Source organism: Carassius gibelio, chromosome B16, assembly GCF_023724105.1.
Source record: "Carassius gibelio isolate Cgi1373 ecotype wild population from Czech Republic chromosome B16, carGib1.2-hapl.c, whole genome shotgun sequence".
NCBI lineage: Eukaryota > Metazoa > Chordata > Actinopteri > Cypriniformes > Cyprinidae > Carassius > Carassius gibelio.
The window spans coordinates 26,475,808-26,492,446 of record NC_068411.1 but is presented as its reverse complement, the minus strand read 5'-3'; the positions used below and the strand labels follow the sequence as shown (position 1 = coordinate 26,492,446).

The window sequence follows — 16,639 nt, the reverse complement described above, 5'->3', positions numbered from 1 at the left end:
TACAGATTTATGTTGCTTGTAAAAGGAGTGCATGAGATCTTATGCGATACAAAATTGTAATCCGTTTTTACACAGTTGCAATTAATTTATATTGATAACACCAAACTAAACATGCAACATGATGAGGTTTTGTGTCAAAAATGTTAATTGCAGAATACATGCAAAGTGCTCCGTGAGCTAGTATTCCATTACACACATAGCCAATGAGACAAAACCAGCATTCAGCCAAGCCTGTATTTACATTGGAATTTATTGAAAAGACACGATCATAGATGAAAACATTCATAGAAGACATAAATTAAAATTTGACCAAACATAATGAGGCTAAATTATAATTAGCTGAATATATGATATTCATCTCAGTGCGCCCTCATTACCCTCACCCCATTTATTTCTTTCACCATGCAACAGAAAATTATAGAAAGAAAAACTCAATCCTAAAAACAGATTTCAAAGCATCGAGAAACAAAATACATTCCAAAATGTCTGTAAAGGCATGTAACTTTTCTCAAATGTATAGGTTAAAACTCTTTAAACTGAAAAGTAATACTTAAATGCATTTCCTTCATTCCACTATAAACATTACAGTTGCACATTTTAGATCAAACAGTGCTGTAAGAATCTAAAAAAAAAACACACACATTTAGAGATGCACATTTAGGTGTACAGAGCTCTGAACAGTGTTAAACATGCATTTGTGCGGTACAGAACTGAAGTCACACACAGTTAGACAAGACATTCTTCAACACTAAGAACATGGATGTTCAGCAAGGCAATGTTTGAGCTGACAATACTATTTTTGATGAGCGGCAACAAAGGGAATTCTGCATACGTGTTTCCCTGGAATTTCTGTTATGACTGCACTGATGCTCATGAGTAATCATACACATTTCGTAACACTTTTAATTATTTTTACATATAACCCATGGCTTAGCATGCCTCTTAAACTGATTTTATAAACAGGTCTGTTTTATGATCAAATCACACTGGTAATATTAAATTGATTTTTTTTTTTATTATCAGCAGCAGTATAAGGAGTATTCAACTTGAACTTCAAACACAACTTTACCTATTAATTCTACAGTTAAACCTTACATTTACATTAAACTGGGTTCAGACAATGGATTAAAAATGAATTAAATACTGCATGTTAATTATGACATTCTAGTTTTGTAATCAAATTAACCACAAAAAAAAAGCCTATTGAAAAGAATTGTGGTCGATGAAAAAAAATCATGGATTTGACATGAAAAAATGGCTATATTATTTATGTCCATGTCATTGAAAATCACTGCTCTATAGTCCACAGCTTCATTATACAGTCAAAAACAAAGTGGTACTTTAAGCTTGAATTGCTCTGGAGGTAGTAGCTTACGCATTTACATACAAATTAGAAGAAATTATTAACTAAAATAATTTGTCTTTTTCATAATTAATTCCATTAAATTGATAAAACTATTTTATAGATTAAGTTAAAGATCTTTGAATACATTCTTGTTCCAGTTCAATATGTCATCCATATTATTTTTCTTTATTTATATAAATGCATGGCAATGCTTTACACCAATATACACAATAGCCACTATCTGAGAGTGACTGTGGGAAAAATGCAAAACTAATGTCTGAGTGCTGAATGATTATGTAAATCACAGAGCTGATGAATATGTAAGACCTCTCCATGTAAGAGGACAGAATTGTTACTGAAATTTCTTTATTTTTCTTTATTCTTTAAAGGGACCAAAATGTGAAGAGAGAGACCAGATTAATTACAATAATTGATGTAATTTAAACAGAAAAGTGTGTTTTTAAGAGGAGGAAAATAATAATAATAATAATATAACAAAATAAAATGAAATGAAACATTAAAATGAAATATAAAATTTAATGAAAGAAGTTAAGTCAAAGTTAAAATACAATAAAATATTAAATAAAACAGTAAATCTAACATTTAATATCAGATCAAATAAAATAGTGAGAAATAAAGTTAAATCGAATTTAAAAGCAATTTAGGGTAACTCCACACAAGACAATTTTTATAAACAGAAGCAAATACTTTCCAAAAAAAAGCAGCCATTTGAACTGGGCAGATAAACTAAGTTTCCCAAACAGCTGAAATTCACTGATGTCCTGAGTCAAGATTGTCATTCATCGTGATACATTATGCTCAGTATTCACTAATGCTTACACTAGCTATGGACTTCAGCGACCTAATGTTCACATCTAAAAACAAACTAACCTCAAACCAGTCAGGACAGCACTAGGGTTTCATCTTGTCTAGCTGAAATGTCTCTTAGAAGCTCTGAGGATGATACCGATAGCTAGATTTCCGTTTCCGTGTGTTTGTGTATGTGTTTATATGTCCATACTTGTCTCTCAGGACGGAGTCAGTCCTGGGCTGGTCATGTCTGTTGTAGGACTGGCCAGATACTCACTGGACTTCAGACTGGCCAGAGATTTGTAACTGGCCACTGAGGTTAAGGAACCACACAAACCCCTCAGAGACGGAGTATCCTCTTTCCCTGTGAAAACACACGCACACGAGGATGATATTATTAAACAGACAAAAGGCAGAGCAGTAGACACAACATCTGAGCAATGGATGTCATTCAAAATAAAACTATATTAAAAACTGAGTTGAGTAATTAAAATAATGTTCAAATGTAAGTATTAGATGAAAACTAATAGTTACCAAGGCAACATTTCTAATTTTTATGTTTTTAAAATACTACTAAAACTGCATTAAAGCTTAATAAAAAAGGGGAAACAATAAAAAAAAAAGCACAAAATTTCTAAAACCTAAACTGAAAATATAACATGCAAGCTTATTCAAAATATTAATAAATACTATAATCGAATATAAATAGTATTAAAATAACTCTAGAGATACTCTAACCCTCCCCACAATGCATTGCTCTCAACCTGACTGTTAAATGATGAATGTTGACAAGTGAAGAAACCAAAATCTATTATCAACTGTGATTTAAGCACTTTTTTCATCATATTTTGCATATTTTAGGGCCATTAACTGTTTTTGTATTGTATTATTTACATTTTGTCACTGTTTTCAGTTCTCGTTACTGCAAAAAAATTCATTATTAATTAGGGAAATGTTTTTATACAAGATTTAAGTGTTTTATAGACTAGTTTATAGCCTTTATGCTCATTTTCGATAAATTCTTTTGAGTAACTGCAAACTTAAAATATGCCATGGTTCTTCTGAGAAATATATAATTTCCTATTTTTCTTCTTTTTATTGTGGGGGGTTTCATGAGATAAACATAAATATTGAGGAAGGGATGCTGTTATTTTCCCTCAGGTGGAGTAAAGAGCCTTCCATTGTGATACACATCATCTATAATAGAGCTTGTTATCAGAGAATGATGTCACCATAGCTGACTCACACACACACACACACACACACACACACACACATCGCAAACCTTCTCTGTGCCAGTGTGTAAGTCCTGCCTTGCTTTCCAGACTGTGTGTGTTCAGTTGTGCTGGCTCCAGAGACGTCTGAGAGAGACTCATATCTGCAGAAAGCTGCTCCAAACTCTGGAAGCTCTTCCTGCGCTCACACACAAGTAAAGAACATGTACAGATCACAAATGAAGAAAAAAAAAAAAAAAAAAAATCTATAATTCAAGTGTATGTGTGTGTGTACAGAAAAAAAACCTTTTTCCTTTTTATAAAATATATCTTGCTTTAAAAGTCTTTCTTTTATAATTTAGACTGTTATGTGAAAAAAACTAATTAAACAAGTATATATTTAATGATAGTATTTCAGTTATGTGTTATTATACAATAGCATTTACGGTAAGTAATCTAACAAGAATCACTACTGACAATAATTTAAGTCTATACACATGACAGCAATACAAATTTGTGGAGGAAATGTGCTCAATTCAAATAAAATAACTGAAAATAACATTACATGTTTTCAACACAAACACCACAGAAGTTTGGGTTACAATTAGATTAGCTCATTTAATAACCTCTGTGGGTTATCAATACATGAGCGCGATTGCTGTAGGAAGCATGCCAATACTGTAATGTGATTTGAGAGCTGCAGACGTGAGCTAAAACTAGAGCCGGAGAGCCTTTGCTTCCTGGATCATTCGCTGAGCGCCAGCAACTCCACCGGAATCCAATATGAGATGAGTTGTGGTGTGAAGCTGCATGTATCTCACAAGGATGTGCGTAATCTGAGAGGATACATTCACGAAATACAAAAACAGAAACACGTACTCTTCCCATGGTGCTGTGCGTTTCCTGTAGAGGAGCGTATCCAAGGCAACTGCATTGGTATCCAAGGCACCAGGTGAGGGCCATTGGTTTGTCAGGTGCGAGGTGAGCTCCTGTCTGGAGCGAAGGTCATAGTTCTTCATCACCGTCCTGGAGAAACAAACATAATCCTTTAAAGAGACAGTGCTAAAAAGCTGAAAAAGCAGTATATGTGCTAGGGCTGCACGGTCAGTTTTTTATTAACAATTCATGATTTCTGCATCTCTTGATTAATTAAAAATAATTGTCGCAGTACTTCTGTTAGCTTTCATACTTTGGGATGCCTCATGTCAGGAGTTTAAATCCCCTACAATCAGAGCTTTTCTCTGAAAGGATTAGTTTACTTCCAGAATAAATAAAAAAAATCTTGATAATTTACTCTCTCCAATGTTCATCCAAGAAGTTCATTTCTTTAGTCGCAAAGAAATTACGTTTCTTTTCTTTTTTTGGAACATATCTCAGGATTTTTTTTTTCCATAGTGGATCCAAATGAGAGTTTCAAAATGTCTTTACTGAGTGATGATCCCAACCGAGGAATACAGGACTTATTTAGCAAAACGATCTGTCATTTTCTAAAAAAATATATATATATAATAAGTATATACATTTTAATTTCTTTAAGAAAATTACTGATCATTTGGATAGATAAAATCCTTATTCCTCAGCTGGGATTGTTTAGAGCTCTTTGGAACAGCATTGAAACTACAATTTGGACCTTCAGGCCACTGGCTGCCATTGAAGTCCACTATATGGAGAAAAATCCTGAAATGTTTTCCTCAAAAACCTTCATTTCTTTTCAGCAGAAGAAAAAAGGTAAAAGCATCTTGGATGACATGGGGGTGAATAAAGTATCAGGAAATATTTATTCTGGAAGTGAACTATTCCTCTATTCCACTTATTTATCTTCAAAACCTGGGAATGCTCTAAAAAAAAAAACACCAAAAACCATGCATCTTGGAATTTCAATTTAAATATTCTGCTCAAATTAAAGTGTCATACAGCCAGCAGTCTGCTTGTGTTGTTTTCTGCTACCAAATCTGTAAGCAAACCTTCTCACTAACAGCTGTAATAAATCCAAACATAAATCCTGACCATATTTTTTTAGACCGAAGTCTGAATAGATGCACTTACACAACATCTGTAGAAAAAAAATACATAATTTGGAATTATCTTAATTAATATTAGTAATTTAAATGGTTTAAATTTTGAAAGAGGCTTCAAATTTAAGATTTTACTTATTTTCATAATGCAGGTGAAAATCACATAGACACTTTTGATTTTAGTGTTTAGCTAATCTAAAGATGAAAATGGCAAAAAAAAAAAAAAGACAAGTATTGTTTGTTGCAATCCATCTGTATGAATTTGCATTTGTGGAGCTGGATAGTTTTCTATTGATTTAACCATTGTGCAGCCCTAATTTATACAGCAGGAAATCAACCGGCTTGTCCTCCTGTCCCACAAACACCAACCCAGACCTTCTCCAAAATCCATCTTTATCATCAAGTCACTGATCAAAGCTTAACATCTGAAGCGTGGCATTCACTGTCAAATAATCTCATCCATAAACAGAGTCTTTAACCTCGGCAATCTGATTTCAAAACTGACTACTCAACTGAAAAATCACTAATAGTTGTCTGCGAACACTCAGGGACATCTGTATTGATTCGCACAGATGGTCCGTAGCAGCTGATACAGAGAAACACAAACAGCTTCGCATGGAAAAAGGCGTACTTGTATCTACTGAGATAAACAACATATAAACAAGTCAGCTTAAAAAGTTGATCCTTTATAACCGGAACCAAGCAGCTATTGCCAGACACAGATTTAAGATCCTGTTCTATTTCTGCAATGCAGAGAATGATCATCGTGATCCAATTAAACACCTGAGCGATGTCTTTCCAGATCAAACTAGATGACCATGAAATACTAACTGGCATACTGCACACTTCATAATATACACAACTGTACTGCAATATTTTTTATGTTTTTGAAAAAAGTCCCTTATGCTCAGCAAGGCTGCAAATATTTGATCAAACATACAGTAAAAACAGTAATATTGTGAAATATTATTACAATTTAAAAGAACTGTTTTCTATTTGAATATATATTTTATTTATTTCTGTGATAGCAATGCTGAATTTTCAGCATCATAACTCCATTCTTCAGTGTCACATGATCCTTAGAAATTATAATTTTGTGGAAACAGTGATACATATTTTTTTCTGGATTTTTTGATAAATAGAAAACTAAAGCTAAAAAAAAAAAAAGGAAATTTATTTTATCATTATGAAAGGTATTTACTGTCACTTTTAATCAGTTTAATGCATCCTTGCAGCAAAATATAATTCCTTAAAAAAAAAAATCCTTTTAACCCCAAATTTTTGAATAATATGTAGATAGATAGACAGATATATATATATATATATATATATATATATATATATATATAGATAGATAGATAGATAGATAGATAGATAGATAGATGACAGATAGATGACATATAGATGACAGATAGATGGATAGATAGATATACAGATTTGTTTTGCAAACAAACACATCCTCCCATCAGTCTCTCCTCTAGCCTTTCATTCATTCCCCCAGTCCATGGATCAAATCCTCTCTCCGCTTACATGCTGCAATCATCTATTAACTTATTTGCGTCTGTCTCCATAGCAACCCTGCTCTGGTCGAGCTGCTGACGTCTCCCCGAGAGCTCAGTTGAACCGTGAACTCCAGCTGTCTGACAGAATGAGAGGAGAAAGGACTCGGAGGACTCGGGAGGCAGGAAACATTCAGACATCATCTGTACTGACACTCCGCAGCCACAGAAAACACTAAAGAGGAACCGTTCTTCTGCTACACAGCACAGAGCATCATATCAGATGATAAATGAGACCACACCGAACAGATAATTAAGCTTTCCCTTCCCGCAATTGCACATTTCCATGAGCATGGATCACACTTACACAGGCAAGTTTACCAAACAGTTGTGCCAGTTTTGTGTGCAGTGTGAAATACAGTGTCATATTCACTTATTAATCACAATACATTTTAATTAGGTTCAAAATGTGCTGAGTTTGCTTTAAATATTCACCTGCAGTTCAGCCAAAAATGAAAATTCTGTCATCATTTATATATAGTTTGATAAATAACAGATGCTGGTATCTATTTACTTCCAGAGTATGGGAAAAAAATATTATGTAAGCCAATGGGAACCATAAACTGTTTGGTTACTCACATTCTTCAAAATGTGTGTGTGTGTGTGTGTGTGTTTAGTAGAACAAAAAAATGCACACACTGCTTTTTAAAACAATATATTTATGATGACAATATTTCTTTAAATGATGATTAAATGATAGAGAAGAACATTATATACAATTTTTGTAGAGCTGTTATTGTGATCTAGAACAAAAATAAAATTGAAATCAGTAAAATTAAAACAAAAAACAATTACAAAGAATACAAAAGCACATAACAAATTCCTAAAATGTAACTGTAATTAAAATGAAAACTTAAAATATAAAAAATAAAATAACAAAAAAATGGATAATATATACATATATAAATATATGTATATATTACACACACACACACACACACACACACACACACACACACAGACACACACAAATAAATAAATAAAAATAACTGAAGTTAACACTAAGTATACACACACACACAAAATATAAAATAAAGTGTATATATGTATAAAAGAGATGATGATGATGATGATATACACATACTAAATGAGCACTGGTTCAAACTTACAGCTGATCCTGCAGCTCCAGTATGATGATCTCCAGCTGCTTTTTCTCCTCTTTGTGGCTATTTTCGGTGTCTTTGAGCCGTTGCAGTAGAGATTTATTCTGAGAGACAGACTCAGAGAGCTGAGCTTCCCTCAGACACACCAGCTCCTCCAGATAACCCTAAACAATTATAATAATTAATGTGTCCTGTGTCAGTTTTATTTTGGTCTTGTTCCCAGGTTCCCCCAGGTTGTCTCTTTTATCTAACACACCTGACTGACTCATGTGCTCATCAGTTCCGACCCAACAACCTGATCTGAGGGTGCCAGACTAGATACTGAAAATATGACGCAGGAGCACTGAGAATCACTGATCTAGAACATATTCACGCTCAGTTTTTTACATTCAAAGTTCATCTCACATTATAGTGAAACTTGTATACTGATTACTGTATATGACACACAGTGTATATATATATAAAAACCAAATGTAAACAACATGCAGCGTGGCTGACTAAAAATAATCATCTTGCTTTTTTGCAGTCGAATTAGTATAGAAAGGAATGTTAAAATTCTTGGTAGATTATTGACACAGTTAGCAAATATGAATACTTAAGGGAATAAAGACTTTTCATAGCAATTTTAAAGTAATTTTAGAATTTTATAAAAACAGCAAAGACTTTTGAAAATGAAAATGACAATTATAATAATGAGGTTTTAACAACAATTGTATATGCTTAGTATGAGTGGTGATTGTCTGGGTGATGAAGATAAAAAAAGAATAGAAATGCCTTTTTGGAATTAAATTTGAAAATTACTTTTTTCTTTTTTGCAAAGCAGTACAGTATCAGAATCAGTGTTTATACTATCAATCAAAAGTATGAAGTCAGTAATTATATATATATATAAAATTTCATTCAACAAGGATGCAATAAATTGACAGTAAAGTGACAGTTAATAATTTTTGGATTGTTACATAAATAAATAAAATAAATTGTATTGAACAGGTCACCATTTTCTCAGTAAATATATTTCTATGGGTGCTGTTGACATGAAATTTTCACCAGATGTCGGTAACAACCAAAGTAATCCATACAGATTAAGAAAAGAAAATAAGTTCAGAAATTAAGTTCCGAGCAATAAAGTGGAATGACCATTTACAATACATTGTGTGTTATGTATTACAAAATGCTGAATTTACAAATATTTGTTAATGCGGCATGCTCAAAGATCTGCATGCACATCAAATGAAAACCAAGAAAAGGGAGGCTCACAGTGTGCGGGCAATATATGTGGGTATTCTATGCATACAAAAATTCAGTATTCTGCACACAGTAGGCTATACATACTGCAGAAAAAATATGAATAGTAGTCACCCTCACCTTCTGTTCCATCACGACTCTGTATTTCTGCTCTAGTCTTTTGCTCTTGCTGTACCAGGTGCTCTGATCGGCCAGCAGACTGGCAGCCATGTGGGATTCAGGAGTGCCTGCTTCACTGCCGCTGCTGCCCAGCGTTCTCATCTCCTCCTCATCGCTGCTAATGCTGTCAGAACTACAGCACACACACACATACATAATATTCAGTCTCATGCATTAGGAAGGCCTAAAGCATGTTCACAAAGCCAGCATGTTCATATGTGTGTTTTTGTGTAGTGCTCTTACGTTTGTGTGAATTTAAGGTACGGTGTGTAGTCAATGACGACAGGACAGCTCTCATCAAGCCCCTCCCCTTTCAGACAGAAACTGTCAATCATGAATGAAAATTTCAGCATAAGCCAACAAATGCACTTTATTTGATGAGAATGTCACTGTGGCAGAGTATTATGTGCAGTGATGATCCTACAAAACAATAAAGTGTGGCTCGTGTCAGCAGGTGTTTATAGAGCACCACCCATATAATAAATCATCATCATCCTGTCCTGCTGTGGCACAGCTGAATGTCACTGCCACCCACAGAAAGGAAGTGAATGAACATGAATATACCTGAAGTCAATGGCATTCAGTCCAATCAGAGTATCTGCAAGAAGCCCCGCCTCCTCACCCAGAACCACAGCCCCCTCCTCAAAAAACCTCCTGAGAAACAAACACACAAAACTGATGAAGATCAGAGAACCATAATTAGCACAACTGTTTTCAGCACTGATAATAATAAATGTTTCCTGTGCAGCATATCTAAAAAAAAATGCTGTGGAAAGATACCTTGTAGTTTTGAAGTCTCTCAGAGCTGCAGAGATATATTCAGACAAACGCTTCTCCATTAAAGCCACTCTTATCCAGGCACGACCCTGAGAGAAAGAACAAGAGAGGGATGCTCTTACCTACCAACCACTAAAGCCTTTACACTGAAGTAACATCACAACAATTGAGCCGACAATCTGTCTTAGCTGACCGCTTGTGATCGCATCATCTGAGACGGATGACAAAACAGGACAAGTCTGATCTGGGAGTTTCTTGTATCTTCTATGTGACAGCATGGTGAAATACGACACCAAACCAGTTATTTTTGTAAACCTGTTGTTGTTGTTGTTGTTATCTAAAGCTAAATCTATTATAAACTATTTCCCATAATAAAAAATGAAAAATATGAAATAAAAAAAAAATACATAGACATGTAATAAAACATATATAAATATTAAGTAAAAACATATTTTGCATTGGCAACTAACTAAAATAAAATTAATAAAAAAAAAACGAAAAAACTAAAATGAACACGAAAACAATTTTTTTTTATTAAAATAAAAACTAAAACTGAAATTTAGAAATGTTGCATTAGCAACTAATTAAATATTTTTTAAATAATACAAATGACAAATGCATGTAACAGAATTGCTAAAACGTAAACTAAAATGAAAATATTAACTAATATATAAAAAACAGTATATAAATAATACAAAAATGACACTGCAATACAGACGTATATGCATCCTGACCTTTGCTTTAGAGCTGCGGACGTTCTCCATGTTCTCGATGCTGTGGATGCAGCTGTGAGGGACTTTAGTGCACGCTATACGTATATAATCCCAGAAACTGCGAGGGCTCTCATAGCCAAACCAGCTGACCTGACCTACAGCCGGAAAACACACACAATGAGTCCTCAAGAAGAGCTCTGTATTCATTAAGACGCAAGACTCTTCTTGAGAAAAAAAAACAAAAACACTGATTTTTGCATCCAGACATTGTGGGCAAATATCTGAGCTAGTAACTGAAAGGGTTGAATCTGACAACTGATGAGCTCCTCAGGGATTTTTTTTTGCTTTTTAAGCCATTTCAGAGAACATACATAAACATGGAAAGATTAAATATTGCTGAAAGGCTGAAAGAAGAGATATGTAAGTGAGAGTGAGAGCTGCTTTTTCATGCTTTCGTCTGAGCTATTCGAACCCAAAATGAGACACTCAGTGCTGTATTTATACCTCATTACAGCAGCTGGAGTGTGTGTGTGTGTGTGTGTGTGTGTGTGTGGGCCTTTTATCAGCATGTATCTAAGCATCACTATGTGATGGTGTGTGAAGCTTCTGGCAGAGCGTGTGTCAGTTCATTTGTTCTCTAAGGATCTGTCAGTAATATTATAACTTATACATTTTTTATATAATAATAACTTTTATATTTTTCCAAAAAAAAACACCGGTAATTTAGTTTAATGACCACTCTCTTTCTAAGAATGCAAAAGGCAGTATTTTTCTATAGTACATTCAAATGTAAATGCTCTATTCACATATGAAATAATACAGGTGTTTTGCAGTGCTCACACACGTTGAGGATTTATTATCAAATCCAGGTCAGTTTGCTAAAAATGTGCCGCTCCGATCAAGATGAAATGCAGTTTCCAATTTCCAAGTGTAACGAGAATGTATGATCGTATGATTCTTCCTCACCTTTGAGTCTATGGCTGAGAATATGTTCTAGAATGGAGACGAAGTTGATGAACTCAGCAGACGTGTCGTCTATCGTCTCAAAACATGAGCGATCAATGAGGGTCTTCACTGAGAACCTGTGTACTCAAACACACACAATCACAATCATGAGCACTAAGAAATCTACACAATACCGTTTAAAAACACAAACGTTTCTAATAGCTTGCACGGTAACGCACTGACAAGCTTTAGTTATACAAATACTTAACATAATTGTGCTGCCTTTGAAGATCTGGTCATATTTTAATGCATCTCCTAATGCATTATAATATATAATTTAATGCTCAGTTATTATTTACATTTTATATTTAGATTTTAAAGTTCAACATTATTATATATAACAAAAAAAAAAATTTTAGTTAACAATAACTAACTCTCAGCAAAGAGACAAATAAAACTCTCAGCAAAGAGACAAATAAACGTCTAAATCAGAGCTATAATAATCTGAGTCTTCTTTTTAAAACCCCCAAAAGAGCATTTGAGAGTCAAAGGAGATATCTTGTGTTTTGTGGAGCGCCATCAGTGCCGTTTATTATGGGCTCATCAAATGTAATTATGGCATAAATGAGTGTCCTTTTCATTATCGCCGGCTCCTGTGCTTTTATGTGTCTCCTCGTGACTTCCAAATACCCAGCAGCCTTCGTGCAAATGTCATTTCAGAGGTAATTTCACTTCTGACATTTCTTTTCTAGAACACACGGAGCAAATGTGGGGACAAAAGAATAAGGTTTGAGAGTAATGGTTAAATATCATCTTAAGCAAACATCCTTAAGTTTGTGTGTATTTTTTTTTTTTGGGACGTTAAAATACACCCTCTTAAGCCTAAAACTATAAAAAAAAAAATTTTTGGTAATTGAAATAAATCTATATAAGAAATTTTATCTTGTCCGCTAACTGAAGTAAATAAGTAATAAAATAAAAGTACATTTTTTTTAAAAAACCTAATAGAAAATTATAAAAGGACAGGATAAAATTCTTATAACATAAACGAAGATTAAAATGAGAACTGAGAATATAAAGTAACGTAATTCAAAATATTCATAAATAGTATAATTGTATAAATCATCCTAAAATAAATGCAAGTATGATAATGGAAAAATGTATGCAATGTAATGATGTCACATAGCATCAATTATCATATAAGTGCTTGAATTGTTTGGTGATAGACAGTATTTTATGGCACAAATAGAGATGCGAAATTACTTTAAAATAGCCTGATGCAACCATCTCCAAAAATTTTATTTCTGAAGAAGCCATCCTGTGACATCTCCCGTCGATTTCTTCTTTGAAGTGATCATTTCAGGAGCATTGATCTAGAGCAATTATTCAGATTACAATCAAATATCTTTATTCAAGACTTTCTGACAAATAGTGAACGTTCTTTCATGATTCTCTGAACGTCACAGACTGTGTTATCACTCAAAAACAAAAAGACCTGCAGTGATTTATTTCAGTCCTGAATGAACTCTGGATCAGATATCACAGGATAAACAGGAGAGGAAATTAATTTTGCTTATCTGTTCCTCTGTTCTTTCTACCTCAGACACACATATTAAAAAAAAAAAAATCACTGTATTTGTCTGAGCCATGAGCTTCGGTCTTACTGTGATTGTAAATGTGTGGACACGTCACACTTGACTCTTCTTTGATTGGCTGATTCCTGCTGTGCCTTCTCATGGGTATGACATTCATTTGTGTTCAGACAGATGCTTTCCCTGCTTCAAACGTGGCCTTTGTGGCACTGACTAATTAGACATATTAATGTAATTAATCATATTTCAGTGAGTGGAATGAAAAGTACATTAAGTGAATACGTCAACACTTTATAATGTTGCTTCTTGCGTATATTGTAAGACTTTCAAAGTGAAATGGCACAAAAGTGTGTTCAGTTTTTTTATCCAAAAAAAACAAAGTTCTATTATACCTCAGGTTTGACAGCCTACACTAAACCTAACTGATAGCGTTAAAACTGATAGTAACAAAAGCAAACATTAGATAAAAACACCATGCTATTTTATCTTCCACAAGTCTTTGATCAAACATTGGATAGAAATGCATTTGCTAAAGGAACCATGCTATTTTAGCTTGATTCCACAAGTCTTTGAACTATTTTATAATGATTCATGAATCACATGACCAGGTGGGCTGCTGATCAAGTTTACTACATCAGAAATGCCACTGATTTAGTCATGTGATGCAAACATCAAAATGTATTCATTCACAAATCATAGTTCATACAAAATGTAAATAGAGCCATGTTTTTCCAGTGAGCCGAAGTTGTATATTTTGCATTACGTATATATTGTAGCATGTGCAAAAAACACATTGTATGCAACAATACATGGTAGCACACAGCATACTTTTATCAGAAAATAAGTCAAGCTGATATCACTGCTGATTCATTGGTCACACTGAATAGAAGGTCAAACTGAGTGTGCTGGTTTTTAGGATACAGTGTGATCCAGTTGTATACTGCACATTTTGGCAAATGTAGCAAGTCATCCAGATGAAACAAGATGTACTGTATCCACTTCAACAAAGAGATACTACAATTCTCAGCAATACATTATGTGACACAGAATGGATCACAAAGTTCTCAAGGTATTGCGTATTATTCATTCCCTAGTTAAAATCCTTGTTAAGACTCTTAACCAGCTATAAGACAAAAGCTTTTCTAATATAAAAACAAAAATCTAATATAAAAACTGCCATTAAATAGTTTAAAAATATTCATATGGACTATCAGCTTTTTTTTTATCATGTCCAAACATTGTCTTTGTTTTTTAGATGAGTACTATGATCCTACCTTTTTTATTTTAAATTTTTTTTTATACAGATCATAGAAAAGCCCCATTTTTTTACATGCCTTCTTTGAAGTAGCTTGGACTCGGAGCACAATGTAAATGCTTTGTTGCATGAATCATTCAGTAGCTGTACTTTTTCTAAGGATTTCATCTATATGACGTGATGCTGCGATGACAGATCTCAGATCAGCGCTTGTGTGTGCAGTTCATCATCATCTCATCTCCCTTGCTCCAGCATCAGCATTTTACAAAAACTAACTTGCTAAAAAAGAACAATGACATCATCATCATCATCATCATCATCACATGTTCCGCGCGCCGGTGTGCTGCAGTGATGATGAATGTGCAGTCAGATTTTACCTGCACACGGTGATCAGATTTCTCCTCTCCACGGCTCTGATACGCGCTGCTGTTTTTTTACGAGCCCCATTGAACCCGAGGTTTAACGATGCCATGATAGCTGTTTGCTTCCTCACGTCTTTCTCTCTTCTGATGCCTCGGATCAGTCTCCAGCTGACTGACTCTCACCGGAGCCATAGAAATAGAGCAAGCGAGTGGAAAGGCAATTATTGGATTAGCATGATACGGGTGTGTAAAATAGGCGTGGTTTAGGTGGGGTTTGTGAAATTATGGAAGCATATGGGTAGCAATATTCAATCTTATTTTATCTCTTCTCTTTTTTTTTAGGTCATAAAAAAATGTATGTAACATTATAAATGTTATTTCTTCAGGCGTAATTTAAACGTTGCATATGAAGAGGACAGCGTTGTCATATGGTCTCTGTAACTTTTCTCAGCGCTGGTGAGGATTAACCAATCACAGATCACTAAAAACGAACTGGGAAAATCCGTTTTATAGATATTAATGAGGTAGATTTATTTTTTTCCTGGTAGAAAACAATCCTTGTATGTAACAGATTTAACCGGTTACATATATTGGTGTGCACATGTTTCCAATAAGACAAACGCTGTGAGAGGTAAAGTGACTTCAGTGAAGGAATTGTCTTTCAGAGCCAAAATGCGCCCCCTGCAGGACGATTATTCTGTGCCTCAAGAAACCGTTAAAAGCTGATAACACTGGCCGCCCATGGCTGATCAAAAACACTGACGTTCATTAAGGTAAGTTTTTGGATCTATATAAAGTGCCGTAAAAAGTGTTTCTAGGTGTCATAAGAAATACCAATTACTGGTAATATTGTTGTTATTAAGGATTGTTATCAGATTCATAACAGGTCTAATTTACTACTCCCCACTAGATGGCCCCAAGGTACAATTTGATAACAGCAAACAAAAGAAAGTGAAAAAAACAACAACAATATTTCTAAGTTTTGATGAAATAAATATTAATTCCACACGCACAAAGCACGATGCCTTAACTTTAAACCTAATTGTAAAATATTCACATTTGATTTACTTTAGGCCTACTCATCACTTCGAAGAATTTCCTCCAATAGAAAAGCCTTAAAACCTTATATTGGATAAAAACAATTATCCAGTATAATAGAAAAATTAATAAATAAGTTGTAACTTTCCTGAAAGTAAAATTATTTTATGATAGTATGACTGTATGATTTTTTTTAAAATTGTTTAATTATGTTTAATTTTTATTGAAAATACTTTTCCTCTTTTTTCTCTTTTATAAAATTATTTATTTATGTCTGTTTGTTTGGCTCTTGTTCTTTTGTACATAGCCATAACAGACTCAATAGGACATACTGTAACTAGGAAAGACAAGCACCAATTAAAACATAAACAAATATATAAAATATAAATATCAACATCTTGACAAAATATATTGCATCAGTTAACAACATTGCAAGTGTTTTGGAGTTCTAGTATGCAACAGGCCCTATGTGTATGTGTACTGTACACTTTTTAGTTGACATCTTCC

General features: G+C 33.9%; 1 protein-coding gene across 2 annotated transcripts; it reads right to left on the bottom strand.

Annotated features, from left to right (window-relative positions):
• Positions 1–232: 232 nt before the first annotated feature.
• rundc3b (RUN domain containing 3b) lies at positions 233–15,305 on the bottom strand. Of its 2 annotated transcripts, none has more exons than XM_052579613.1 (11): positions 15,110–15,305; positions 11,907–12,022; positions 10,962–11,095; positions 10,231–10,316; positions 10,015–10,104; positions 9,694–9,774; positions 9,412–9,583; positions 8,053–8,210; positions 4,249–4,395; positions 3,432–3,568; positions 233–2,519 (listed from the first exon to the last, which is right to left on the bottom strand). In XM_052579613.1, exons 1-11 carry the CDS (start codon positions 15,202–15,204, stop codon positions 2,374–2,376), a joined length of 1,362 nt encoding a protein of 453 aa, XP_052435573.1. In that variant the 5' UTR covers positions 15,205–15,305; the 3' UTR covers positions 233–2,373. The 2 variants fall into 2 exon arrangements, with proteins under 2 accessions (XP_052435573.1, XP_052435574.1); XM_052579614.1 differs by having other exon boundaries at positions 3,441–3,568; positions 15,110–15,304.
• Positions 15,306–16,639: the final 1,334 nt, after the last annotated feature.

Coding starts and splice junctions, on each gene's coding strand:
- rundc3b (XM_052579613.1), bottom strand. CDS start 15,204: ATGGCATCGTTAAACCTCGGGTTCAATGGGGCTCGTAAAAAAACAGCA. Junction 11,096..11,906: donor TCTCAGCCATAGACTCAAAG/GTGAGGAAGAAT, acceptor TTCCGGCTGTAG/GTCAGGTCAGCTGGTTTGGC. Junction 2,520..3,431: donor GCACAGAGAAGGTTTGCGAT/GTGTGTGTGTGT, acceptor GTGTTTTCACAG/GGAAAGAGGATACTCCGTCT.